Below are 27,993 nucleotides of genomic sequence, written 5' to 3'. Positions count from 1 at the left end.
TTATATTTTAGATAGCAAGGAGTTTATTAAACTTCACTGAAACAATCTGCAGATTTCATTAAAATTGAATAAACTATCATCTTGTCTTTATTTTTAGTTAGCACAGACCTTAAACACTTAAAGCTGTAAGCTAATGATAGTTATATAAGAGCAGATGCTGCTGGTGCAATAAGCTGTAGTTTTACGTCCAATGGATGATGATCTGATTAGTCGACTAATCGCAAAAATAATCGGTGACTAGTCGACTATCAACATAATCGCTTGTGGCAGCCCTAAGTGTTGCTCGTGTGGATACTCCTGCAGCTTCTTTTACTGCTGGATACAAACGAGTCACAGCAACTTTGTCTGGACACTCACATCCATTATTGTATTAAGAATGATTTCTTTCACGTGATGGATTCCTATCGGTGAAAACTGTGGAAATGCACTAAACTACTTCAGTTCATTTTTATTTCAATCATATACATTTACCAACATTTCACAATATCAAGGAGTAGGCAGAAGTACATACTTATTTAGCCCCACCCCCTAGGTTTACATATTAATTATTTCCTCATCATCTAAATTTGAACAACAAAAACTTCAATGGTTTCAACTTTGAACATAACGTCACAAAAAATATTTTCTCATATTCAACTAAAACTATATTTAGATTTACTAACTTGCAAAAGAAAATAAACATCACTTTGACTGCTGTCTTGGGTTAATTGCATTTTCTTCATTCTTATACTTATTTAAAATTTATTTTTTGGAGTTTTATTTCAAACTGGTTTATATCACTGCTGACCTTTATTTCGATTGGGAGCATTCCTGTCCTTGCCTTATATACACTTGCTCAACATGCCATAGATGCTGAGAAATACAGAATATTCCTGCCACATGCAAACCACAGACCCAGCCTGACAACAAACTGTTAGTGTCAGCGTAACAGCGAGGGACTAAAACACCGTTTGTCTGTGCATTCTTACCAGCGTGGACGCGATATCTTCAAGTCCGTTCTCAAGAGCCAGCCACAGTGGAGGGTCACCTTTGTCATCAACCACCGACATGTCAGCTCCTCTTGTGCAAATGGCGTCCACCACCAAAGGCAGCTGGTTACTGATGGCCAGCTGCAGTGCTGTTTGTCCCTCCTGGGTCCTGGTAGTTGAGGGACCCAAAGAGAAAACAGTTGGAGTAAAAACAAACGAAAACTGAATGAAAAGTATTTTGTAATCTGCTGAAATACATTAAAATTACACATATCTCGGTATCGTTACCTAACATTAATGTCTGCCTGGTGTTCAAGAAGGAAGAGTGCGCTCTTGCTGTCCTGCCTTTGGATGGCCATGTGCAGCAGAGTTTGTCCACTGGACATAGTGTCATTGATAGATGCTCCTGATCCCAGCAGCTGAGCCGCTATGGTGTGCATGCCTGACACAGACAGATCGACAAATACAATCACTATTATTGATTTCACAGATCAATTTGATGACGCAGAAGTGACTTTGTTGGGTATTTTGCTGTATACCTGTCCAGAGGGCCAAGCCCAGAACGGTCTGGTCCATGGAGTCTTTGAGGCTGAAGTCTGGGATGATCTGGAAGTTGTTGGTGGCATGTAGTGCGTTGGCTGCAAGTATCAATGTCAGAATGATCATTACACACAAATGTAAACACGGCAGGTTGCTTTGCAGGTTAGTTACAGGATGTAACAAAGTCCCAAATCATATATGGACCTTTCTGCTCCAGCATGACGGAGACCACATCTGGGTGGTTGTGAGCGATGGCCATGTGGAGGGGGGTCTGCATGGCCACACCGAGGGGGTCATCGGGTAGAGGCTTCTGGGTTTGCAGGTTAGGATTGGCCCCTTGCTGGAGAAGCTCAGCTGTCAGGCTTGCTAGGCCACAGCGACATGCTGTATGAAGTGAGCTTTCACCCTGAGAGACAGCAAAGGGACCGAGCATGTATTTATGACCAATTAACAGTATTATTGATTTTATGTTAGTTTCATCGATTTAAGGTCAAATTGAGACATTCAGAGAGTTTGTGGTTTATGATATTACAGTGCATTAGTTATTTCATGAAATCTGTTTTTTACTTTTCTCCAACAATCACTAAAACAACCTGCAATGACCTCTCAGTCACTGCGTGGCTGTTTGATACAACGCTGAGCCAACGGGTCTCTGGAACAGCGATTGGCCTCATAGACGTGAGAAAAAGGTCAGAAGAAAAAAGAACAAGTCTGCAGCAAACCGTCTGCTCATGACCAAATGTTCATACGCACCCATTTGTTAATGTGGTTGACCTTTGCCCCATGAGTTGTGAGGAAAAGAGCAGCCGCCTCATTGTTTGCAAGCGCTGCTCTCTGCATGAGGCAATACTCTGTGACCAATAAACGACGTAAAGGAGAATGTTTAAGGCACAAGCAGCACTGGAGTTGGACAGTAACGTGCAGAAAGGTTGCCGAGCAGCTTAATAACCTGTGGTAGTGTCAGGTGCATCGGGGTTGCTTCCTCTCTGGATGAGCTGGGCCGCAAAGCTATTCTCGTCAAACGAGGTGCCGTTTACGACCGGCGCATTATCTTCAAACGGGTTGACAGAGGGATCCGAAGACACGGTGATATACTGCAGCGCCAGCCACAGCGCTGTGCTGCCCTCGTGATCTTTCAGCTCCAGGTCAAGCCTAACAAAATGGAGACAGAAGGCCAGGTTACACACACAGCACTATCACACAGCACCAGGTTACACACACACAGCACCATCTTTAAGGTTACACAAGCTTAAAATTGCAGTGTGTTCAAAGAGAAATGGAAATTAGGATTGATGAAGTATGGCCTGCATTTGTATAGCGCTGTACTCAGTCCCTAAGGACCCCAAAGCGCTTTACACTACATCCAGTCATCCACCCATTCACACACTGGTGATGGCAGCTACATTGTAGCCACAGCTACCCTGGGTTTCATATGTAACTCAGTAACTTTAGTAGGAGACTTGCTTTGTTTTTTTTAAAGTTCCAGTTGATTCTAACTGGAGCCCAACTGATACAGGGTCTTTGAGACCAGTACCGACACAAAGACGGGTCAGAGCGCCCTCTGCTGAACAAACTGTGAAACAAAGCTCATAACACAGTTGAAGGGTGTTTCTCTGGTCTCACTTTACTGGCTGTTTTAAATGCAGACACATCTATAAATAAAAAGCTAATATTGGTGGATATTAGCTTTACTTTGGGCTCTAATCCTAACCTGCCAGCTTCTAATCTCCCATTTCCCAGAGTCATCATCAGTGCTGTGTAACTGCTGCTCAGGAGAGAACAAACCCCAATACAACTGACTCGAGCTAGCGAGTCTCTGTGCTGTGAGCTTGAAGGCAACTCTGTCCAGAACCTGCAGCAGGAGTAGAACTGGTTAATGCGCCGCTATGCCACGCTCAGCAAGGCTGCACAGCAAGGACTACAGAGGCAAAGACTTAGTGCAGCTTAACCCTTTAAGACCGACCATAGAACCAAGTCTGCCAGAGCTTATATTATATTTTTACATGCTGTGGAGCCATTTTTGGGAGCATTTCAAGTTGCTATACACCAATACAACCGTTATAGACCAAATTTTAATAATATGTCTGCATTAAGTGCATAGTAATTACATAAATTGCAAAAAAGTGCAATAAACTACAAATAAATTGAAAATCGTTTTTGTTTTTTTCCCCCATATATTTCTAGTTAGAGACATTTCAGAGCTCAAAACTGTAATTACAAAACAGTTTCCAATAACAGGAAATTTATTTTGAGTGTCTTCATAGTTTTATTTTTGAAATCCACCAATTTTTATATACTGCAGGAAAAACGAAAATAAATATTATGATGCAAATTTGCAAAAAAACAAACAAAACAAAACAGCATGTGCATCAAAATAAACTGTTTCCAGCAGTGCAGTTTGAGTTCCAAGCATCCCAGCAACTATTCAGAAAAGCATGAGGTCAAACATAACTTTTAAAAACACCAGTATAGGCTTATAAGGCCCCGAAGGTAAAAACAACATTTTCCGCAAAAATGACATCACTTCAGGTTTCGGGCGGACATGCAACAGTTCTCGCTGACGTCTATTCCAACGTAGGAAGTGTTACGAACAGCTGATCGGATCAGCAAAGCGTGTTTCTGGAATATTATGTTTTTGTTGCTGCAAGTGCTTTTTATGCAGTTTTTGCAAAGCTATATGTGGAACGAAACCGTGACTGAGGACGAGCTGATGGGATAAGATGTAAGTACAACTCCTCCGGTTTCATATGCAAAAAAAATTATTGCGCTCGCTCACGTGGTTGCAGAGCTACCGGGATTTAAAAATAGTTACGCAAAACGGAGCGTGCCCGTTTTAAAGGGTTAAGACAGCAGAGTGCAAATGAAAAGAAATTTCAAAGTATATACAGGGTTATCTTTTCTTTAACGTGCGTGTCGCGGCTACTGGAACAAATCGATTTTATATTCTGTGGGAATCGCTGCCGAGTGTGACACGTCAGAAACAAGCCTGACATTCAGTTTGAAGGCAGAACATAACTCACTGTTTGCACTGCAGCAGCTGGTTGAACACCGGCTCGTTCCCTGATGACACAGCTTCATGCAAAGGAGTTCTAAAAACAATAAAAGACTAAAATGAATGATGATTATACTTTACAGCATAAGTAACTGCCTTTACAGTCCAATAAAGGTCATAAACCAAGTATCATGTGACCTACCTTCCCTTACTGTTCTGCATGTTGGGGTTGGCTCCAGCCTTGAGAAGAGCCTCAGTTATTCGCGCCATCCCGCTCATCACTTCGGCAGAGTGTTTCTTGGGGCTGAAAGAACAGACCAGGTGAAGCGGCGTTTCCACAGCCCCCACCGTGGCTGCATTAACCTGAGCTGAATGGCGAATCAGGAAGATGGAGGCAAACTCATCACCTGAAGGAAGACGGAAAGTTTTCAGGTTCATGGAGCTCAAAAGACATTTTTCACACAGTAACAAAGTTGATACATTTTAGCAGGAAACAAGCGAGCGATACAAAGTAACGTAGACAGGAGCCCTTCACCTCTTTGAATGGCTTTATGCAGCAGACTCCAGCCGCTCTGGTCCACCATGTCCACATCAGCTTTGTTGTTCACAAGAGTGGTTGCAATGCTTTCCAATTTCCGGGAGAGCGCTAGGTCTAATGCTAGGTCGCCATTGTTGTCAAGTTCATTCAGCTTGCCAGGTAACTGAAATCAATAATAATAAAAACCAGTAACAAAACAAAATGTTGTGTTTTTGTACAATTCTGGTTACACCGTGACGAAGTCACTAAATAAGCATTTCATGGGAAGTTTGTGTGGAGAACTGACCTGCGCGTCCATCTCGATGAGATACAGAAACACCACATCTTCTCGCTCTACTTTGATGGCTTTATGGAGAGGATACTCTGTTTTAGATTTGATCATCTTGTACAGAAGCTGGGCACTCATGGTGCTGAAATCTTCTTTCCTCAGATCATCCTAATGAGAGGCACAAACAGTGTCACACAAAAGACTGCGCTCATGATGGAGAACGTCTAAGACCTCAAAAATCACAGACGAAGAAAGGCTGGCTTTTGTCAAAGACTGAGATCAAAGCTCGAGTCTATACAACAGTAAGGGGAGTGGTAGAAGCTGACAGTCAACAGCCTGCTATTCAAACAAATCCACAGGAAACAGTGAAAGCTGCATTTGAATTGTTGGAAAATAAGCAAAGCAGGCAGTTCCACTTTGATCTTACGAGCTTGTGCAATCCAGAAACACACTCATCGCTGGACATGCACAAACATGGCTCACGTTACTCACCCAGTGACTGGCTATGATCTCCCCACAGTAGTTCATTAAGGTGCTGGCATTTAGCTCCTCGGCTGTCTGGTAGAAGCGAATGCAGTTCCTGACATTCACCGAGGACATCACGCCTTTTTCACACCTGGCCCAGCCAAGAAGCACATGTATGTGTGTGTGTCACATGTGTGGCATCGTAATACACTTTGCAAAAGTGACACCACTACCATCAACAGTGCAGTCAAAAAACTCAGTATGTAGTTCTTCTACTTGCCTCTCTCTGAGCAGCTGAAGCTGGAAGCGGTTGGCCAGTTTCATCAAGTCGATAAGAAAGGCATCATCCTCGCTCAGCTCCAACTCGTCGGTGTATGTCCACCGTAACATTGCCATGGCAACCTCAGGTTTGCAATCTGAAAACCAATAAAGTTTTAAGACAAATTAGAACAAAAAACATCCCCTCGCAAAGTCACAACGCAGGGACGAACCGCCCCACCTCCCACGCCCACAGTGGACTTTGAAAGTGTTCTCACCAAAATAAATATTCTGCTATCACCCATCAACATACTGAGTGAGCTGAGATGGGAATAAGGACTTGGTTTAAACTGCCCTTTAAAAGCTGCTCACCAGACAGGTCCAGCTCATTGGTTGAAGCCAGGTTGGAGAGACTCCACACATCGCTGCGAGCAGCCAGCACAAACTTATGGGCATGAATCTGCTCCCCCACTACTTTCACCTTTAGATCACTGCAAAACCAACACATTCATCACTGAGAAGCACGTCCATATTAAACATTAATACTTTAATAAGGCACAAACTAACTAGGAACCACAAATTGTCTGGCACTTACACTTTTCTAGTCTTACTCAAAGCCATTTATAAACAGACAGCACTCAAAAGATGACCCACAGACCCGCGTCCCTATAATGACCCTCACCTGTACTGTTCCTGCTGATAGAGGTCGGCCACAATGTCCAGCAGACGGCTGATGAAGGTCTCCGCGGCTGCAGGGGTGGGAGTGCCCTGACTAGAAGACTGAGCGGCAAGCATGGCGCAGCGCCTCTCTGTATCAGCCAGCTTCTGCTGCATCTTCACATACTCCTGCCTGAGCAGGGCCAGGTGCTTCTGCAGCTTGGCCACCTCCTCTGTTGCACATGAAGCAAAAGGCAGGGCGAGGGAACGTGAGCTAGAAAAACCTACTTTAATCACAGGTTAGAACTGAGCTCCATGATGCGAGCAAACTTTCACCTACAAACAAGCAGGGTGGTCCAAAGCACACACCGAAAGAAGATATTATTTGGGGTTAAGGTTACAAGCTTTGTTGGCATTTTGCAGATAACATCACCAGTGTTTAAAGATAATTATTATAGCAGTGTTGACTGCATGTAGTATTAAAAGCTTAAGAAACATCGCTTGAGCACTGACTACTTTCATAACGCTGGTTTCTCTGTGTGTGTGTTTTAAGAAACAAGCCAATTTGCAGACATTTTAAAATCCCTTCACAAGGCAGAGACCGTGCTGTCAAGTCTTATAAATCAGCTAAAGGAAAATCTAATGACAGTAATTTTGTTTGGCCAAACTTCGAGGCTATGCTTGAAGTCAAACGCACTTTCTACACATCATCATGTTACAATATTAACCCACAGAGTTTCACAGAGGCCCATTTCCTTCCTTTAAGTCAGTAAAGTTTTAGTGAAGAAAAACATGCTGAGGTAGCTCGTTACTTTGTCCTCCCTTGTAAACCGTCGCAGGGAAGGCTGGCTACTGGTCATGAGGAACAGAAAGGGGGAGTTGCTGAAAACCACATGACCAGCTCAGCACAGGAAGGGTGGTATGCTGCCAACCGTAACCCAGCTGCTGAGGACCAACTGAGAAGTGAGAAAACACTGACCCAAAATAAGAACAGTCTAGCAGGCATCAGGAAAGTCTTCCTCTCCAGGCTCACAGTTTTCAATCATTTTTTAAAGCTTTAAGACAAAGAAGTCTGAGGCATCAGGAAAGTCTGTTTGTCAGGACTTGTGGTCAGAATCACTTGCAGACCTGATGTGGCAATGATCCAAAATCTTAAAATGTTAGTACATACAAAAAATGCTCTCAAACTGTATCACCGACCAGAACACAGAGCAGTTTTAAATAAGCACGTATATCCTCTCTCCTACTAACCACAGACGGGTGTATTTGCTCCCTGGGTTCAGGAGATCTCCCTTAAGGACAAGCACAGAGCGTGTTTAGGCCAAACACCTGCCTGTCAGGTGGTCCGGATGACACCACCTGACACGGAGTGACATTTAACCTGTCCTGTCAAGTCTCCTGTCCTGCATTTATTCTCCATTTACTACGACTGGTAACAAGATGTGTTAATAAATAAAAGAAAAACTTTACCATAGCAGTTAAACCTCTGACCACGGTCAGATAAAGCAACGCTGGACAGTCTGATTAGACTCATGAAGCTAACACTTAATCTTTACCAGCAACACCTGCACATTACTGAAGATGATACACACCTTCTGGGACCTAGCAAACCAGCACGCTCCTTCGAAACGTGCCTTTCTTGCCTGGTTAAGCTAACTCGTAGCGATACAGTTCAGCTAGCAATATAAGCGAGAGCTAACGACAGAGCTTCTCAGTGGAAAGAACAGCGTGACAATAAGTGTCGCGACGCTTCGCATTTCCACCCACAGACTACGCTCGGTTTCCTTCACCGCTAACACATTAGTTGAGTCGGTGATATAGTTAAACAAGCGCACGCGGATAAAAGGGCGTGTGTCAAACTGCCCCCAAAATCAGTCACATACCTTCCGCCATGTTGCTCAACGGTAGCGCCGTGGCCTGGCGGTGTCTATCGCGATATGATGAAGCGGCTCGTAGCAGGCGGTGGTGCTGCGTTCAAGTGATTAACAGAAAAGACTCGATCACATGACCGTTACTAGCCCTCCTGCAGGCCAGTATCCATGTAAAACCGGTGCCAACTCCGTTAAGTGCTTTTCATTCACACTACGTTGCCAGTACATTTATAGGGAAAGACGGTAACAAGGTAAGAACCAGAATAACGGACTGCACAAACACAACTAATGCAGACGCTTTTGCAATGGTGCACGGTGTGGTTCAGTTAACACTCTAATGACAGTTTGATGGAATCAACTCCCAGCCGTAGTGATCATTGCCACCTGACAGGGAGACGCACGCGTGTAAGTTTTGTAATATGCTGCAAACACTAAGGACAAACCCAACAGAATGATTCAAAGCTGTACTAATATTTAATTTATGAAAGCTACTGTATTCTTTTTATTAGAACTATCAAAAACAAAGGTGTGTTGATACATTAGCACTCAAATGACTGCAATTATGAGTAGACTTGTTCTTAGAGGGGAAAGCAAAGCAGTATTTAATTAAATTCAGATTACTCAATCAGAAATATATTAGCAACAATGATTGATTTATGGAATCACAAATAATATTAATAGGACAGCAACAGTGATCCAGTGTGTTCACTGGGACACTGAGTTGGAACATCTGTGGACCCCCCCACCATGAGCTCCCCCCAAAACACATGAACCCCATGTAGGCTCACATGGGGCTCGTAGCAGTTTTGCCTTTTAGGTCCATTTCTGTGGGAAGCCATAGTGGGTTTGCCCACAGAAAACCCTCGATGCCACCCCTGTGGGTTAGACCACACAGGCCGCGTGAGTCTTCTGTGGGCAATGCACTGGAGCCAGCCTGCCCTCCACGGTGCTGCTAACACTGCCTTCACGTGGACAAGGGAGCATGTTTGCTGGGTTCCTACGACAACTTGAAAATGACCCAAAGCACAGCACCAAAATATTCAAGAAATGTTTGGAGAAAAAGAGCTCGGCTAGGATGCTGTCGACAACACACAGGCCAGCAGAGACACCGGACCTGATGGTGAGTCCGATACAGCCCAAACTCTGCACACGGCCATAAACAACCAGAGGAGTCTGTTCAGTGACAGGTTGCTTCTCCCAAAGAAAAGAACCAACAGACTTAAAACTCCTTTGTCCCACACGCCATCAAACTGTTTAACTCCTCTCTGGAGGGGAGAGGGAGGGGAAACAGGAGGACAAAGGAGGGGGGAACAACTAAGCTGAGGTGCCTTTTCACTGTGCAATACTTTTGTTAATATCCAACGGTGCAACAGACTCACAATACTTGAAATGTGCAATTTCCTTGTATTCTTATTCATTCCATTTCTCCCTTTGTATACTCTGGATTTATATATGTGTGTATATGTCATAGTTCTGCTCACATTCTGTGACTTCTGTCGGTGCTGTGCCACTGGAAACCCAATTTCCCGGAGGAATCCACCCGAGGGATTAATAAAGTTTTATCTCATCTCTAATCTAATCTCAAACGTCACCAAACTTGCAGCAGGATTAGCACAGATCTGCAGGGCTGACTAAAGCAGATATTTTATGAATAAAATGAGTTTTTCTTTTTTTAAACTAGAATTTGCTGGCTAACCCTGATCTGTTGAGCAGTGATGCAGTCTGCGCTCAGGTTTTAGTCTGACAGCCCTGCTTTAACACAGCTCAGCTAACATTAGCTCTATTTTGAAATGCTAAATATAACTTATTTTTAATTGCAAATGGTTCAATAAGAAGAAATCAAGTTTCTTTAACTTAATGTTTGTGCAGTTAGACTCTTGCTTTAAATTTCCTCCTGATTGCCAGGTGAGTTTTTATAGTCACAGGCAAAGGTCGCATTGATCGTGATCCATGACTAACAAGCTCTAATCAGTTCACCGGTGATTCCAGGTGAACATGTCCGGTGAAACTTCCCTCAAGCTTTCCTGACCTATCGCGTTGCCAACATAACAGCGAGCATCGAGCTGTAGCTGGCAGAGACGCATCAGACAGGGAGAAAATCACAGAATTCAAATTGTGTGATAATTTCACAACTCAGAGACGTCCTGTTTGAGACACACTTTGCTAAAACATAGTGCTGAATAAAAATACTGGAACACTTACAGAAGGCATCAGATTTGGAACAAAATAGGCAGCATGTCACTGGCAGAGAACAAAATCACACCAAAAATTAAACTTTAAGCAGGCTGATGTGGCTCAGCCATGTCTATAGTCCCCACATGGAAATACACTCCTGGCAATCCCACAGTGGATGTCGTCTTGAGGGTTGTACTCCCAAACCTGGAACAAGGCATCAGTGAGCTATTGGGCAGTCTGTGGTGCAGGTCTGAGGAATGGGACGGCTAGTCGATGGAATCAGTGCCCTCGTCGTCCTCAGTGAAGCTGTGGTGCACCAGGATGAACCCACTCACCCACTGCACCATCATATCTGACAAGGAAACAGATTTGAACACTCATGCTGTTAACACGTTTGTGGAACCGCTCATGAAAATGGCTCGCCAGACCATTATTGACCCACTGTCAAACTGGTCGGAGGATGATGCAGGAAGCTTAACATTCAAAGAGTCACCAGACTCGTCCCACCTGTCACTCAGTGTAGACCTGCCCTCACCTGTGAAGAGAACAGCACAGGGTACGCTAAACTGGGAGCTCCCGCTATTGTCGCGGAGCCTGAAACGCCAGCACGCTGAAATGATCAAGTGTTTCCTGCGCTTTGCTGCACTGGGCCCATTTGGTGTACGGTTTAACTGCTCCAATCGTTTTGTAGTTTTGGCTGCAAAACAACTCAAATCCCCCAAATCTAATATTTAAGAAATATTGTACAAAAATATCTGAAGACTGACCTGATCTCAGGAAATTTAGTTCTCATCTGTCCAAATGTTTGCAATCGTTGGTGGATACTGTTTAATATTCCAGGCCGCTGTGAAAACAGGTGAACACTGGAGCAAGCAAAGCTCAAGAACGCAGATAAATATTGAAAAAAAGTCATGTTTTAGAAGAACTCACTACAGGTGACAAGTTTCATAACATGAAAAATATACATCAGTATTTTGTCTTTATACATTAGGCAAAACTGCAATAGTGAGCAGAGTAATGATGAATTTGAATCTTTGAGAGGAAAGAGCGACAAAACCAAACCGGCGTACACGCTGTACACACAAGCACTCAAACGTCCACAAACAAAATCCCAGAAACATTCAGCAGAAAACCAACAAAACCAACAAAACCATAAAACAAAGCATGCATAACAATTCCTACCGAGGACGATACAGACGATGGAGAGAGGCGCTGCTAAAAAATAAAACAATATCCGAGGAGGACGACGCGTTTTTATCAGGGTATCAAAAATGAATGTGTACACTCCAAACTAGGGGGGTTATTGCTACACCAAATTGTTACCGAATTATACAGTCGCTGTATACAGTCCCAGTCATACTACAGGTGGTAGTTTCTATATTTGCCTGGTTTTTTGACATTTTTAAGACTTAATCAACGCAGGATGAAGTGGCCGAGCTTTTTATTGGGAGGCACTTTTGAAAAGAAAAGACCAACAAAATTTAGCATGCACAAAAAAAAAAAAAGAGGGGGTGTAAGACTGAATATAGAGAGAAAATCATTCAGCTGCCTGTGATGCTGAGCAATAAAGGACCCAGAGGACAGCTGTGTATTCCTTAGTCACATCATTCACGTCTTGCTGGGACTGAACAAGCTCTTCACAGGTGACATTCCTCCAAACGCATCCGTGTTAACGGCTCCTATGAAAACAATCTAAAGAGAACTAATCCATGCCGGGGCTGAGAGAAGGAAAATGGACAAAAAGAAATGAACCCGCGCTATTTCATTTGGTCTAAATGTCTGGATGGATGGAAAGGGAGCGTATATATTATCCGGTTTAGTCTGTGCTATATACATGTCTTTACAATATCTTCCTGAATGTTGAAGCAGTTCATAGCCTTGAAAAATCTTTTATCATCTTCTGGGTTTTTTTCTTGTTTTCTTTTTTTCAGTTGGCACTTGCTTGGCGATTTTCCGTCAGCCTTGGTAGTCCTTGTTATGTTTCTATTGCAGCCTACAGTAGCCAGTCTGTTCCTGCCAAAATAAAGGAGGACAAGCCTGGCGACAGGGTGGAAGAGTGCAGGAAACAGTGCCGTGTTGATTTTCAATTGGAGACCTGCGGGAAACAACAAATGGCCGGAAAAAACACAAGTTAGGACCACGAGTCGACGACAGGCGACATGCTCAGTACTGTGCAACAGTCTCAAAGCTCGCCTTCATTTCTTTAGATTTGGCGAGGAAAATGGCAAACAGGTGTAGTGAGTTATTGGACCATGTGCAAACATACATGGGATACATCAGGCAAAAAAGGCGACTGAGCAATTTTAATGAACTCATCCTTTGCTCTTTAACACAGCCTGAAATCTCTTCAAATGTGAAGCTTTGTCTAAGCGGCCGTCAGCAGCAGTTCTCCAGGCTGCTACAAACAGCAGCTCTTCTTTGGATGTTCACTGCCTTTCGTTTCATTCTGTCAAGATCAGTTGGACTGTGTGTTTTTCTATCCACACACTGTATCGCCTGTGTTTTAGACGTCACTGCCACCCTGAAACATTAAGCTGCTGCCAGTCAGACACTTTGCACATGGTGCTGCATGGCGGAGCAAAGTCTGCCAGTACTTTGCCTCTTACCTGTAGTTATTTTTATTTAATTTAATAACTGTACAGTACTCTGTTTATAGTAACCATTGTCCTTAATGTAAATCTGTAAGAAAGATTGTGTATGTTTCTGTTCCGTGTCCTGTTTGTTTGTATATGTGTCTTTTTGGCTGCTGTTACAACCAAATTTCCCCTTGTGGGACAATTAAAGGATTATTCTGTTCTATTCTACTTCTGTGTTCATGCTTCAGTTTTGATAGGATCGTCAACATCGTGAGCTGACATGCAACCACGTTGTTTATCTAAGCACGGCACAGACATTCAGAGCCGTGCGTCTGTCCTGACCTCCTCTGTACACACGGAAACGTTGAACCACCAATTTATCATTTGGATTCAAATTTGTCTGGTTCATTGGAAGCAAACTGTTGGTGCCTCAAGACTTTAGCACAGCACGCCATTTATTTATTCATTTGGGGTTTTTTAACGCTTTCATCAAGTGTAAGCAGACAAAACTAGGAGTGCTGCTAATATTTATCCTAAATCTTTTACAGTTGTGAATTTGTTTACCAGTATATTACTATAAACGTTTTTGTTTTGAGCCAACTGAATTGTCTTAATGGAGAATCTGTGGTGGTGCTCTCCAGATTAAGTTTAGGGATGACTGAACAATCCTTACCCTGAAAACATGAAGCCCAGAGCCGTGCTGAGCATCACTCAAACGCAGTCTCTTGGCTTTTTCGTACACAACGGGCAACTTTCCTTTTGAATGCGCCGTGTCTGTCCTCCCGCCATTCTTTCTGCAGGGGGACGTTTACACAAAATGTTAAAATCAGAAAGATTCACTCACGACTGGACTTTTATAGAAATGTTTGGATTGAATAAAAGGACACATGCAAAAGATCTTTACACAGTCAGACTTACTGCAGCATCCACATTGGCTGGCGAGTCACCGTTTGGGTCTGCCAGCATAGAGATAACACTAATCATGATGGTTTCCACAGTGTGGATAGGCAGCCAGCGCTCCTCTGGTTTCTCGTAGCCATATTTGTCCTCCCCAGGCTCGTGTAAAATAGAAATACATACATCGCCGTTCTTGTCAACTGGAGATGAAGAAAGAAAGATTACTAATATTTTGTGAAGTAGAAAATGCTCTCATTGGAAAGTGTGTACGTTGCTTTTCACTGCCTGCTCCTGCTAAGTGGCCAAATGTGTGTGTCCACAAACTTTCCCACTGGTTAGTCCTTATTTTCCTTAGACCTTATTTTAAAGGTCTGAGAAAATAGTTCCCATAGTCAGTGGGATTACTGCTGAGGTCGCACTGGTTCTTGATTTTACTGAATTTTATCTGGCTGCTGTTTACGTGCTCGTGCATCAGTGGCCTTTATGTCTCTGCGTGTGTTTACAGTCTTTGCTGCCACTTTTGAAAAAGAGGCTTTTACCTCCATCAGGATAAACACACCATGTAGTAAAGATGGCAAAATAATTTTAATCAACAGTAGAGTCACAATAAAACTAATAACATGTAACATTAACACAAAGATCATACAGCCTTCATTTCGTAAGCTTAAAAACATTTATAATAACACTGATAGCATGTTTCACCGGTACCTACCGTTAGGGTGCCAAATATCTGTGATAAATTTCATTTTAGGTGGCCTGAGAGGGTAGTCTTTGGGAAAGGTCAGATGAGCTTTAAACACACCACCTTCACTGTGGGGGGAGGGGGAAAGATGAAAAAAATCAGCATGATAGGTACCAAAGTTTAAAAACAAATCCACACAGGCCAAAACTCATCTCAACCCATACACAAGACAGGGAGACTCACTACAGGGTGTCTGGAGGCCCAATGATAAGGACTTCCCATCTGTAGAGATCACTATCCTCGATCAGGCCTGCTGAGAATCCCTCCACTGGGTTTTTGTTCAGCTCTGAATATAAAAAAATCAAAGTCATTCACTATGACATACAGCACACTACCTCCACTACATAACCTACGTGCATTACACTGTTCTTCAGGTGGCTGAGGTGACAACATGACACTCAGAGGGGCTTGAGTGAGAATGAGCATATTGCTCAAACTACTTAGCAGTTCCCACCTATGTTACCAATTTGCCATGAACACCCAACATTGCATCAAGAATGGCAGCGCTCACTGTAAACAACATTTTAAACAACTGTAAATCTGTGCTCATGAGTCGGACTAAATGTCGATTTTTTACATCATAATACATTAAGTGGACTTTGGGATTATCGATCGAGCAGCCGTTTGATAAAACAGTTTAACCTTTTACATAACATGATGGAAGAATTTGTTTTTCTTGATAGGCCAAACAGAAACATTTCAAAGGAGCTGGCTCGGTGAAGTCTGATGCTTACTGATCATTATTTCAAGGCTTATAAGAATCACAAGCATTAATTGTAGACTGCAGATCGTATGAATGTACAACAAAGAAAGGCAGCCTTTTTATCAATGCAATAGCCCTGCGACACGAAATCCGTGGAGCTTTAATTTCCTGAATTAATCTACAACCCTTGCTCCAAAATATGGAGGTTTAGGTCAATTACCGGTCACCTTGAAGGGCAGAATGTGGGGACAAGTATAAAGGTGGACCCAGTGACCCTTACAGTCTCCATGCGAAATTTTCATTTTAAACAAAACCTGAAACACGTCATCAGTGCTACAAACCTAAAACATTATACAGCGCCTGTTCGACGCAGCTACTTTTGAAAGGTCGCTAATTTTAGAGTGGCTAAATATAATTCGCAGCTGACCCTGCTAAAAGAGCGAATTGAGGTAATGCGAGATTAACGTTAGCTTAGCGCGTTGACGCTAACAACAGTGACAGCGGCTAGCGTTAGCCTACAGTTAGCTAGCTGGTTAAACACGTTAATTCTGCGGTGAGTGGTAGGGACATGTTCTAACTACTGAAACTGTACTTACATTTATGCGTAAAATGTCCACTAATATCACACTGATCACGTAACTGCTAAACGTCATGTTAAAAAACGAGAAACACTACTTGGCTCCTCGGTTAAAAATACATGTAAACACATTAAGTCAGTCGAGCCAGCTACAGGCTAACATTAGGCTCAGTGATTTGAGCTAGCCTCGTAATAGAAAGTCGCTGGGACTTCTGACAGCGGCTTTCATCTGCAAACAGGACGCAGTGTCGAAAGGCACACACACAAATCACTTGGTCTCCTGAAACACTGAAGACTTTCATTTACTAAACGAGGGAGGTGTTTGTTTGCTCCCACTGTTGTAATCCCCAGGCAGTTCTTTTGTCATTCGGATCTTAACGTTAATGCAGAATGTTCAAGAAAACAGTTTGCGCCAGCACCACGGTTTCAATCAAAGCCGCGGCACCGCTGTCGTTAGCTCGGCACCCAGCATCAGTTAACATGACGGTTTAATTACCTGCAAGCTGTCTCCGGAGTAACAGCGCTGACTGAGGCTCTGTCATACTTATACCAATGTAATGCAGCTATGTTCGATGTTAATATTTCGCGGTAACAGCGTTAATTTAATGTTCACTTAACAGGACTCTGTTCCTTCTATTTTCCGTTTAGCATTCCCGTCATTATTCTTCTTCGCCGCCTTCCCCTGCCGCTATCGTTTCTTCTTCGTTGATTTGTTTGGGGGAACTTCGCGTCCTCAGTGATGCATTACTCCCACCTTGCGGATAGGGTTTTACTTGCAGTGTTCATATTATTAAGTGTGCCTATGCCAAGAGCAGCGTTGGGGAGTAACGGAATACATGTACCGCCGTTACGTATTTAAAATACAAAATATGAGTAACTGTATTCCGTTACAGTTACCGGTTAAAAAGGTGGTATTCAGAATACAGTTACTTTGTTGAAATAAATGGATTACACTGCGATACTTTCCTGTTTCATTTTGTCGCGGGTCAGGACTGTTTGGGTTTTGTTTGACAGCTGTTCCAGGCGGCAGCGTTACGGTTGCCATGGTTACAGGGCGACACGCTCTCTCTCTCTCTCTCTGCGACTGTGTGTTTCCTGGGTGAGAGAGGCCTTTTCGTTGTTGTTGTTGTTGTTGTTGTTGTGCTAAGCTAACAGGCAGAATGCTACAAGCATAGCTCTAAAGAATGTAGCATCATGGGCAGTGTAGTCCGTGTTGCAGGGAGAATGGACTGCCATACACGTTATGTGTCTGTGAGCGCGAGGAGGGAGAAAAAGGGGAGTGGAAAGGTACGAGCTGTCATGGAGGAAAACGGGAGCTGGAAGCATGTAAATATAATAATAACCACTGCAGCCAAGAAGACAGCCTGACGAGCCCAGCTGTAAGTAAGCTATTAAGACTCGACTGTACACCGTGTTCGTGTTTTCCTCCGAAAACAATAAGTTCCGTTGGAGCCTTTCAACGCCTCTCTCTGTCTCTCGCAAGAAAAGTTGACCCACACAACAAAGTAAAGCTATTTTTCGGCTACGAGCCGACAGGGACCCCGCCGTATTAGTCAGAGGTCCCTTTACTACAGTTTGGAGTCGCGGACCTTCAGTAATAGTAATAAATCACACAGCAATAGTACATTCATGTTGTTGTAAAAAGCATGATAATATATTAAGTAATCCAAAGTATTCAGAATATGTTACTGTCATTGAGTAACGTAACAGAATACGTTACAGAATACATTTTGGGGCATGTATTCTGTATTCTGTAATGGAATACATTTTAAAAGTAACCTTCCCAACCCTGGCCAAGAGGCACACTTATTACTATTCCTCAGATTTATTCTTCTTCTTATTATTATTATTCCTCAGTTTCCGCCTGAAATTTTACAGTGTAACTCACCCCACAGTTTTGAGACATATTAATATTTAATGCAAATTTTTGCCCATTGAAATGAATGGGAAAGATTTATTTGTGGTGTGTTGGCTCCATCTCTTGGTCCCATTGAAACGAATTTCAAACTTCATTTGTGGTGTGTTGCCTCTCTCCAGTGGTATGTTGGCTGTGGTACGGCCTTGTCTACCCTTATTTGTATTACCGTAATGACGACAATATCAACGGCGCGCACAGCGTCCAGGAACCGTTGAAATTTTTAAGGTTGCATGAACCATTGAATAGTTATGGTAATCGCAAGGGCGTATGCTTGGTGGAAAACTCCATATCCCACAATTCATAGCACGCCTCTGCTGAGTCAAACAATGGCGGCCACCACTTTGTTTTTATATTGCTTTATTAGTGTTTCTAGGCGAGACACGCTCGTTTCATTGTATTCTTATGGTAAATGGCCTGTATTTATATAGCGCTTTACTAGTCCCTAAGGACCCCAAAGCGCTTTACATATCCAGTCACACACACATTCACACACTGGTGATGGCAGCTACATTGTAGCCACAGCCACCCTGGGGCGCACTGACAGAGGCGAGGCTGCCGGACACTGGCGCCACCGGGCCCTCTGACCACCACCAGTAGGCAACGGGTGAAGTGTCTTGCCCAAGGACACAACGACCGAGACTGTCCGAGCCGGGGCTCGAACCGGCAACCTTCCGATTACAAGGCGAACTCCCAACTCTTGAGCCACGATCGCCCCATTAAGGTTAGTTAGTAGAGTTGCCAACCATCCCGTGCAAACGGAATGCAAAGACTCGGTGTCTCAGCTAGACTTATTTTTCATTTATATGGGCTGATTATTCATTTATTCGTTTTAGTAACGGTATAAACAGTGAAAGGTGGTGGGTTGTCCAGATGCTGGTCGATGTGGAAAAAATAACTCAGTTGTTTGGTGGTGGCTAACGCGGAGCTACAACAGAGAGCAGCTAGCCACCGGTGTATGACAGAAAGGACATGCGAGAAACTGAGAGATACGAGGCGGCCGCCGAGCGACCGGGCATGGCTTACCTGGCGGTTCTCTGTCTCGTTTCACCCCCTCCTCCTCTCTCTCGCGCGCGCCGCCGGTGAACTGAATTTCAGGTAAGAGGTTATATATATTTTCGTTGTGCTGACGTTTTACAATTAGTTACAATAAGTCGTACTGCGTGCTAGCTAGCATGACAGACTTTCTATACAGCTGGTGCCTGCTGTGTTACTGATGGTGAACTTTATTGTATTCATAAGGTTAGTTTCCAACCGTCCTGTGCAAACAGAATGTCCCGCATTCAGAGAAAATATTACGCGTTTCCTGTTGAGCTGAAAAGGAACACAGTTTGTCCCGGACTTCAGCTACAATGGAAAAAGACACAAAGCTGGAGTTACTCTGTGGTTACCTGCACAGCGGACTCTTCCCCTGTCATTCTCTCGCCTGTTGCAACTTCAGTCATGAAACTGATCAATGATCAGCTGATGGCTGTTCTCTGGTGTTTGTTTATCACCCACTTTGCGCCATAAACAACAGCAGCAGTTTAAGCTTGATCAGCTGCTGTTAGAATTCATTTGATTTTAATTTCTAGTATCAGCTGATGTTTGATGGAGCCACAGCTGTAAAAGCTGCTGGTCGAAACCAGGAGACGTCCTTACTGAATCATCAGAGCTGTGATGGAGAAACAGGTTTACCTTTTAGGTGACATGAATGAGTTGAAGTTATGAACTGTTTCTGAGAGACAAATAACACCAGGATCCTTTTCTATGTAGCTGACAGCTGGTAACTGTGCAGGGGCGGGTCTAGCAAAGTGTTGCCAGGGGGCAGGTAGGGCATTAACAGGGAGAGGGGGGCACAAAGAAATACTTTTCTTTCTTACTCTCATATAAAATATTTAGCTTTTATTAAATAGTTATCTGAATCTTACAACCAAAGTTTGTATAATAATACACGAGATTGGCTGTAGACCATTGTTAATAATTCAGAACACTGTGTAAAAATAACAAAAAGTGAATGCAAAAGTGCACAAATATTTATTTTACGTGTTTGATGTGTGTGCCGGGGCGTGGTCTGCAGTGCCGCTGCAGGGGAGGCGGACCCACCTGAGCGGCATCTGCAATCACGCCTCTCAGGCGTAAAGTCCATGCTGTCTCGGCTGTTGTTTTGGTATGTGTCGGGCTGTGAGATGAAAAGCTACAGCCGGCTGTGTGGGTACACCAACCATGTGTGAAAAGTGGTCCATAAAGTAATGCTACAAAGCGTGTTCATGCAAACATTGTTGGGTCTGCCGTGGTACAACGGGACTTCTGCTCATGAACCTCTGCGCACAGCGTCTGCAAATCGGGGCTGTACGAAGTCACCTCATCTTTACACAAAACTGTAAGCTGTGATCTGTGAGGCGCGAGCGGTGTTTGGTTTTACCATAGTTCATGGTGGAGAATGGCTGCTCTGCTGAGTTTTGCTCTCTGTAGCCGTATGAATGGCAAACTACACTGATTAGCAGCGGCATAGGCACACTTAAATTTTCTTCAGAAATAGAATATTCTTCTTCTTATTGTTGTTGTTGGCGTGATTTTATTTTTCGTGCACTATTGAAATGATCGTATTTCATTTTCACATTTCTCTCAATTACTTCCAGGGTTTACCTTTTACCCTTGCACCTCCTGTTAATTATACATTATGTTACATTATACGTGTAGATAGATACTTTAAAAGTGCCAGAGGTACATAGTGAGGGCTTTTTACTGAGACATAATTTTACTGTGAAAAATGTGAAAAATAAAATTTGAAATTAGGTTAATGAATGTCTGGTATGTAGAAATGAAATAAAGGCAACAGAATGCTGAAACTACAGTGAATCTATTCCTTCTGACAAACCTTCAATCAATAAAAATAAAAATAAAAATACTGCAGGAATTTTGCATCAGGCTTCAACATAGCTTGATATCAATTTCTGATTTTCTTGTTGATAAACACTTTTCAAATAAAAGGTGGAAACAGTAGATTTAAATGGCATTTTATTTTATAAATAAATAATTTTAAGACATTAAGATAAGCAAAGCAGTAAGATGTTCTCATGCTTTACTGCATATTGTTAGTGGACATATTTTCTGATCTTAAGAAGAAAGCTCTTAAGGTGAAGAAAGCTCTGACACACTGACTGACTTGCAGCCATTTCTCACTGATCTGAAGAGCGAGGCAGGAAGTTGATTTCTAGATAAGAGTCAGCACTTCCAAGCAGAGGGGACCACATATGTGACACATGCTGTACTTGATCTAATGAGATTTGAAAGCAAACAGATGCTTTGGTGACTCCGCAGTTAAATGTAGACCTTCACATTCAGCATGACTGCACCAGTTTCCTGTCAGTAAGCCTGGTGTTTTAGAGCCTTTCAGGCATCCTATTGCTGCCAAAGGCATCGTCTTATTTGTCTTAACCTCAGAAGAAAGAAAGAAAAAGGTTTTACATACTTGAACCCTTTCATGCATAGTGGTCACTACAGTTACAGCTGTTCAAAGGCTGTTTTTGTGTATTTGTGTCAGTGTTGATGGTATACTTGCACATAAACCTCTACATACACATCAGTGTCCACCTAAATGCATAAAGATGATGAACTCTCTCCCTCATACATTAAGAACTGTGGACTCGGTGGTTGTTTTTTAAAAAAAACCCTCAAAACTCACCTTTTTAAAACTGTTTTTGGTTAAATGTTTGCGTGTTTTATATTGTCTGTTTTACCTTTTTATTATTTGTTATCTTATGTGCAGCACTTTGTGATTCTGTCTAGAAAGGTGCTACATAAATACAATCGTGTTTATTTATTTATAATAAAAATACTTCAGAAAAAATCCAGGTTGAGGTCGTCGTCATCATTCATGAAAGGGTTAAAGGTTTTTAATGGCTCATATTATTATTTTTATTATTATTATAATATTATTTCTTTCTTTTTTTTACATGTACATGACCCCAGTGTCAAAGTGAACAGTAGTTTGTAGAGCAGTGGTTTTGATGAGTCACTGGAAACTGAAACTAAAGCGAGTGTTTTCTTTCTGTCAGAAATAACCTCTCAGTCCTGAGATAACAGATGAAATGTAAAGGTTTGATAAGGCAGGTGTTTCCAGAGCAGAGCAGGACCACCTTTTAATCTCTCCTGAAATTGGATGGCAGGTTGCACACGTATAGTTTAGCTACTAACTTAACTGATCCGTTTGCCTTGCTGTCATGTGAGTGTAAGGCTGTGGACGGTGAATCAGACTAGTAAAAAGTCAAATGAGTACATTTATTGCTTTATTTTGTGCTAAGTTTCTTAAAAAAGAAACACAAAGTGGAAAATGTCCATGACGTCTGGCTGGTCTGTGCCATTGCTTCACTAAGACAGATATGTGTGAAACCCTGCATGACCAACCCTCAGTGGGCTGGCCCTGTCGCTAACTTAATATAACTCGAGTCGTCCCAAAACTGAGGTCCCTGTTAGCGTCTTCATGCCTCAGAGCCATTCAGAGTCACATTGTTCTCTCGCAGCTGCACATCTGTAGGAATGAGATAAGAGGATTTAAAGTAAAACCAAACATCAGCAAGTCGGTGAGTCACCTGTAATTCACATTTTGCATGGTTTTAAATACCCGTATGATGGGAACACAGCTGCATTGTAAGATTACAGCTGTGCTGCACGGTGTTGTTTTGGGACAGAAGAGTTCATAAACAATGCTCTTAGTGTTGTCCCTCACCCTGGTTGGGCTGAAATATCTGAGGCGCACTGTTGCAGACGCCAAGGTTACATTTTTATACGCTCCGACTCGCTGTGTCTATTTTCTACATATGCATAAACTTGCTATAATTAAAAGATGCTTTAACCTTTCTGTCGCGGTTTTAAGAACTGGAAAATAAGCTGCATTTAGAGAACAACCTTCTTCTCCTTTCTCTGTTATTTTGACACTGTTGCAAAAATATCTTCTTGGTTGTGTAATTACTTTCTGTCATAAGGGCTGTTTCTAAAGTCTTTCTACAGCTCGCATGAATCAAATTTGCTAAAAGCTGCATCGCTTGAACCTGAAGACAGCGACTTAATGAAAGCAGGACTGTGTGTCTGCACTATATTGTCATTCTCGAGCTCTGTGGAGCATCTGTGCACGAGTTTTAACATTAGGTCATCTCATTCAGCTGAAGGGAGAGCAGCTAGCTATGGAGCCACGGGCATCAGTCACATCCTTCAAGGACATCCCAGTACGCCGATGGAGCCTGCGTTCCAGCTGCAGTCTACCTTATGGCTCTTTTGCAAACAGCCTGGCGTCTCTCGCACCCGATGCTGAGGAGAAACCTGCCATATCGCCCAAGCGCGCCTATGTCACTATGTTTGTGCTTTGCTACGTCAACTTGCTCAACTACATGGAGCGGTACACAATAGCAGGTTGGATGATTTCTTTGTCGATACACACTATTTACTGCTTCCAGTTGGGCAGGGCTTGCACTGAATGGTGTTTCTGGCCTTACAGGCGTCCTTACAGATATTCAAATATTCTTTGATATAAAGGACAGCACCGCTGGACTTCTGCAGACAGGTATGATGAAGCAGCTGTTTGACAAACACACAGAAGCACTGATGGAGATCAAATTTGTTTTGCTTTTTTCTTTTTAATGTAAGTGCATGGCAGACCCATGTGTCGTCAACTGCACATACAATCTGGCACCTAATTAAGCAGCGCTGTGTTTGGAGCTTTCACTGATCGTTGTGTGTTTACTGTGAACGAATGATGTCATTGAAAAGGAATAACTGATTCCATCAATTTTCAGTTTTCATCTGCAGTTTTCTCCTTTTGGCCCCTCTCTTCGGTTACCTTGGCGACCGCTACAATCGCAAATACATCATGATTGGCGGCTTGAGTGTCTGGCTTTTGACTGCAACCGCCAGCTCTTTTGTCAATGAATCGGTAAGTGAGGAGTATTTTACAAGGAATAACAAAGTAACACAACTTTGCATTGCTACGTGTTCACTTTGCTCCCTGCGTTGTTCTAATTCATCACACGTCTGTTGGAAAGGCTCCTGAATTTCAACATTTGGCTCAGTGTTTGTGGTTCAGGGTAGTTTTCTTACCAAACTCCATCAGCTGAGTCGCACTCTTGTGAGGCAGAAACTGAAAGTCCAAGACGGTTAACCTGCACCCCGTCAGACAATCTGAATTATTAAATTAAAAGAATGAACAATTTGTCTTCATTGGGTTTAAAAAACTTTATTGTCATCTGGCTCTATAGAAACATACAGCTGTATCATAACCACGCTGACAAATGTTAAGCTGTCGGGTGAGGTTTTATCAGATCGAGACGTCTGAGAAGAAAAGTCACAAAGCTGGTCTGCAGAGGTTACGCAGAGTTTCTGATTTCAACACTGGAAATTCCAGCCCAGCGCTTGACAGCATTTTATAGTCTGTGGTATCAAAGGTTTCAGTGAAGTAAAGTGAGGACGGCACAATAAGTTATTAAGTTAGTCTGAGGTGACCAAACTATGTTGGTGAGGAGGCGCGCTGCGCTCTGTGATCACACTGGAACCCATCAAGCGATTCATTTTTGCATCAGTGCAGCTTTTTCTACAAAACAGTCTGTTTGTGTATTCACATTTGATATCCTTCGAAGTGGTTTAACTACAGGGGGAGAGACTCCTCCATCACATTCAGCTGTAGTTTTGACAGGCGCAGAGTTAAGAGGGAGTTTCAGGGAGTGGGAGCTGTGACACTCAGTGGGGTCTGAGATCATTTCCCCATGTTTGTGTTGAAAATGCATCAGAGGTTTGTGGTACCTTATCTGCAGACTGATTGTGCTGATGACTCTCCGTGCATGTAACCATGTGCGCTTGACAGAAAACATGTTGAATGTCTTTGATGTTTTTGTCTATGCAGCAATTCTGGCTTCTCGCCCTGCTGCGAGGCTTGGTCGGGACCGGAGAAGCCAGCTATTCCACCGTCGCTCCGACCATCATAAGCGATCTCTTTACTGGGGGCAAAAGGAGCATCATGATCTGCATCTTCTACATCTTTATCCCTGTCGGAAGGTAAACAGGTGTTTTTCTTTTTGCACGCTTTAACAGTTTCATTCAAATGATGCGCTGCTGCTGCTGCGCTGCTGCACGGCTGAAAGTGTTGCTGAATGTTGGGTGGATGTTTGGTAGGTTTCTCCTCACCACAGTTGTTTCGTGTGCAGAGCTGGTGTTGCAATGAGTGGTGACACAGCAGTGACTCTAGATTTAGGTTTCCGTACGTTATCGCCCGTCTTAATCTCTCACTTGTTAAGATGTCATATGGCGATATGAGCTTGTTTGTGCATCATGATCACACTATTGCCTGTTTGCAGCGGTCTTGGGTATATAACAGGGCGTGGCTTTGCATCTCTCACAGGGGACTGGCACTGGGCTCTGAGGGTGAGAACATTTTTCTTATTCACGATGCAGAAGTGCGATTTGATTCAAAGTGATGCTGGATTATTTGGCTCTGTTCTCAGATCACACCCATCATGGGCGCAGTGGGACTCATTTTGATGATCGTTTTGTGCCCCAACCCGCCGAGAGGCGCTGCAGAAACCCACGGAGAGGGTGTGACTGAGCAGAGCTCTTACTTGGAGGATGTCAAATATCTTCTGAAGAAGTACGATTTATATTTTGCCCTTGCAAGCGTGAAAAAACCCAAACAAATGGTGTTTGCTTCTAAACAATCTTGTCTTCCTGGTTCTCTGACCTCAGTAAAAGTTACGTGTGGTCATCGTTGGGAGTGACGGCCCTGGCCTTCCTCACCGGGGCGCTGGCTTTCTGGCTGCCGAACTTTTTGTCCCGAGCTCGTGTCTATCAGAAACTCAGCGACAAACCAGGTGACTCCTCGGACAGGTATAGCATGACCTTTTCCCCACGTCGCTTACTTGCTCCAGCCTGAATCGGTGCAGTTTTGACCGTACTGTGTGCTCTCTTCTGCTTCCTGTGCAGTTACATCTTTGGTGCTGTAACGGTGGCCACGGGCATTCTGGGCGGGGCTCTCGGCACTAGTTTATCCAGACGGTTTAGAGACAAGGTGCCAAATGCTGATCCACTCATCTGCGCCGTGGGCATGCTTGGATCAGTGCCGTGCCTCTTTATCACCATCTTTGTGGCATCAGCAAGCATTCCCGCCACTTACGTAAGACAGACTTTGGAGCTATCCTCTGGCTGAGTATACCTCGAGGTGGTGACGTTGTTGGTTAGTCACTGAAGGCACAGCTTTAGGGCAAACTGTGATATTTAGGACAACATTAAGAAGACTGAGCATCCTTTAATGGTTCATCTGGCAAAATTCTCTTCAGATGGTTTCTGCTGGTGGACTTGTAGTGATGCAACATGCAGCAATAGGTCCAAACGTCAAAGAAAGCCTCCTTTTTCTTCTTTCATTTAAATTCTAGTCACAATGTCAAAGGTTCACATTCAGAGTAGAGAAGTTAAAGGCATCGGTTGAAATAAAACATCGTGAGCACCTGTTATGACTGAAACATGAAAGCAGCAGTGACTGTTTGTCTTGAACGTTTCAGGTGTTCATTTTCTTGGGCGAGCTGCTGCTCTCGTTGAACTGGGCGGTCTTGGCTGACATACTGCTGGTGAGCATTAACTCTGACAGTAAAAACCTCAAAGTGTCGGCTCAAATGTGACACGCCCCTTTTGCTCGTGCTTCTCGCTTCAGTATGTTGTCGTACCAACAAGGAGGGCGACAGCGGAGGCTCTGCAGATTACAGTCGGACATCTGCTGGGTGATGCTGGGAGCCCTTACTTATTAGGAGTGGTAAGAAAGTAAGCTTTAGGAGATCATCTCTGATTCTGTCACTGACCACTAACACCGATTTCATACCTGCACTGGTGTAGATCTCTGATGCTATATACCCAGGTAGCCCCGACAGGAACTTTGACAGTTTGAAGTACAGCCTGCTGCTCTGCCCCGTGGTCGGGATTGTCGGGGGAGTGTTTTTCGTCGTTACTGCCGTCTACATTGCTGAAGACAGGAAAGCAGTGCAGCAGCTGCTTGGAGGTAATAAAACACAAAAGACACAAACACCAAAAACTAAATGTTGAAGCGGCTTCCGAGTGTTAATTTGTGCAAGGACGCACAAAAAGTTGTCATTTCTTTTGTAACATGCATGCTTGTGCCCGTGTGTCTGAACAGTGGTCCTCTGTTCAAGCTCTAACTTCAGACAGCTCCTGTCCTCACACAGTTACAAACACATCCCCCTCATCTGCACACATGCTCCAATAACACTCTGGTGCTCTGGCAACTCAGAGGAAGAACTGGGCCACAGCTGATAAAGGACACATCGTGATCCTCGTTTGTCTCATCCTTTCCTTTCTGCGGCGCTGCTAAAGGCTCAAACAGCCGACTGTCAGCTCAGTGTCTGAGTAGCTCTGCTGTGGTTCTACGTCTCAGATCCTTCACCAACCAGTGCGTGCAAGTGCGGCTTGCTTAATTTAGCATTTTTCAAACGTGTGTGTGTGTGTGTGTGTGTGTGTGTGTGTGTGTGTGTTTCGTTACCAGAGGAACCCCAACCACCGCAGCATCCTGCACCTGAGCCCTCGGTGGAGCTGAGCAACAGGGGAAATGTGTAACGTCTTGCAAAACGAGTCATGCAATGAATGTTAAGTTATGAGGCCCTGTTACACAGACGAACGGCTTTCAGTCTGTGCAGTGTTTAACACCACTTTTAAACGAGAGTCCGTTTCCGTTTTCACCTCAGTGTAATCTCACAGGAGAAGTTTGTCTTTTAAAATGGTCACATTGTTACCTCACAGCTCTCTGCAGTAGACTTGAAACGTGAATGCAGTTGTATTTTTCACTCTAAATGTTGTTGGTTATATTTCTATTAAATTTTCAA

At 43.4% G+C, this 27,993-nt stretch overlaps 3 protein-coding genes across 7 annotated transcripts in view; 1 reads left to right on the top strand and 2 right to left on the bottom strand.

The window, feature by feature from the left end:
• ankfy1 (ankyrin repeat and FYVE domain containing 1) overlaps positions 1 to 8,871 on the bottom strand; it is a 13,831-nt gene extending 4,960 nt beyond the window's left edge. Inside the window, exons 1-15 of one of the 2 annotated variants that reach the window (XM_086307716.1) lie at positions 8,570 to 8,871; positions 6,712 to 6,919; positions 6,402 to 6,520; positions 6,052 to 6,187; positions 5,799 to 5,922; positions 5,325 to 5,474; positions 5,036 to 5,201; positions 4,703 to 4,907; positions 4,529 to 4,597; positions 2,458 to 2,660; positions 2,262 to 2,359; positions 1,713 to 1,914; positions 1,508 to 1,606; positions 1,257 to 1,410; positions 969 to 1,137 (exon numbers count right to left, since the gene is read on the bottom strand). In XM_086307716.1, coding sequence (XP_086163842.1) covers positions 969 to 1,137; positions 1,257 to 1,410; positions 1,508 to 1,606; positions 1,713 to 1,914; positions 2,262 to 2,359; positions 2,458 to 2,660; positions 4,529 to 4,597; positions 4,703 to 4,907; positions 5,036 to 5,201; positions 5,325 to 5,474; positions 5,799 to 5,922; positions 6,052 to 6,187; positions 6,402 to 6,520; positions 6,712 to 6,919; positions 8,570 to 8,579 — 2,112 coding nt within the window. In that variant the 5' untranslated portion in view covers positions 8,580 to 8,871. Of the gene's footprint in view, positions 1 to 968; positions 1,138 to 1,256; positions 1,411 to 1,507; positions 1,607 to 1,712; positions 1,915 to 2,261; positions 2,360 to 2,457; positions 2,661 to 4,528; positions 4,598 to 4,702; positions 4,908 to 5,035; positions 5,202 to 5,324; positions 5,475 to 5,798; positions 5,923 to 6,051; positions 6,188 to 6,401; positions 6,521 to 6,711; positions 6,920 to 8,156; positions 8,236 to 8,569 lie in introns of those variants that run through there. The other variant, XM_086307715.1, reaches the window with a different exon arrangement.
• Positions 8,639 to 27,993, top strand: spns3 (SPNS lysolipid transporter 3, sphingosine-1-phosphate (putative)). Of its 4 annotated transcripts, none has more exons than XM_086307721.1 (13): positions 8,639 to 8,808; positions 23,287 to 23,533; positions 23,619 to 23,684; positions 23,917 to 24,053; positions 25,017 to 25,168; positions 25,468 to 25,534; positions 25,615 to 25,757; positions 25,853 to 25,993; positions 26,090 to 26,279; positions 26,665 to 26,730; positions 26,814 to 26,912; positions 26,993 to 27,155; positions 27,657 to 27,993. In XM_086307721.1, the coding sequence occupies exons 2-13, from the start codon at positions 23,308 to 23,310 to the stop codon at positions 27,725 to 27,727; spliced, it is 1,521 nt and encodes a 506-aa protein (XP_086163847.1). In that variant the 5' UTR covers positions 8,639 to 8,808; positions 23,287 to 23,307; the 3' UTR covers positions 27,728 to 27,993. The 4 variants fall into 4 exon arrangements, with proteins under 4 accessions (XP_086163847.1, XP_086163844.1, XP_086163846.1 ...); XM_086307718.1 differs by lacking the exon at positions 8,639 to 8,808 and adding an exon at positions 17,262 to 17,606; XM_086307720.1 differs by lacking the exon at positions 8,639 to 8,808 and adding an exon at positions 18,468 to 19,240.
• On the bottom strand, positions 11,627 to 16,979 carry ube2g1a (ubiquitin-conjugating enzyme E2G 1a (UBC7 homolog, yeast)). Its single transcript, XM_086307723.1, has 6 exons — positions 16,724 to 16,979; positions 15,131 to 15,233; positions 14,918 to 15,015; positions 14,227 to 14,405; positions 13,982 to 14,102; positions 11,627 to 12,827 (listed from the first exon to the last, which is right to left on the bottom strand). Exons 1-5 carry the CDS (start codon positions 16,767 to 16,769, stop codon positions 14,016 to 14,018), a joined length of 513 nt encoding a protein of 170 aa, XP_086163849.1. The 5' UTR covers positions 16,770 to 16,979; the 3' UTR covers positions 11,627 to 12,827; positions 13,982 to 14,015.

This window comes from Aulonocara sp. 'chitande type north' Nkhata Bay, linkage group LG10, assembly GCF_057382095.1.
Source record: "Aulonocara sp. 'chitande type north' Nkhata Bay isolate Kocher_YH1m ecotype deep benthic linkage group LG10, A_spYH_male_GT1.1, whole genome shotgun sequence".
NCBI classification, from domain to species: domain Eukaryota; kingdom Metazoa; phylum Chordata; class Actinopteri; order Cichliformes; family Cichlidae; genus Aulonocara; species Aulonocara sp. 'chitande type north' Nkhata Bay.
This window is presented reverse-complemented; position numbering and strand designations above follow the sequence as displayed.

Excerpts from the sequence above, each read along its gene's own strand:
- ube2g1a (XM_086307723.1), bottom strand. The coding sequence starts at position 16,769 with ATGACAGAGCCTCAGTCAGCGCTGTTACTCCGGAGACAGCTTGCAG. Across the intron at positions 15,234-16,723 it reads ACTCCGGAGACAGCTTGCAG|AGCTGAACAAAAACCCAGTG; the intron begins GTAATTAAACCG and ends TTTTATATTCAG. Across the intron at positions 14,103-14,226 it reads CAGCCAATGTGGATGCTGCA|AAAGAATGGCGGGAGGACAG; the intron begins GTAAGTCTGACT and ends GTCCCCCTGCAG.
- spns3 (XM_086307721.1), top strand. The coding sequence starts at position 23,308 with ATGGAGCCACGGGCATCAGTCACATCCTTCAAGGACATCCCAGTACGC. Across the intron at positions 23,685-23,916 it reads CGCTGGACTTCTGCAGACAG|TTTTCATCTGCAGTTTTCTC; the intron begins GTATGATGAAGC and ends ATCAATTTTCAG. Across the intron at positions 25,169-25,467 it reads ATCTTTATCCCTGTCGGAAG|CGGTCTTGGGTATATAACAG; the intron begins GTAAACAGGTGT and ends GCCTGTTTGCAG.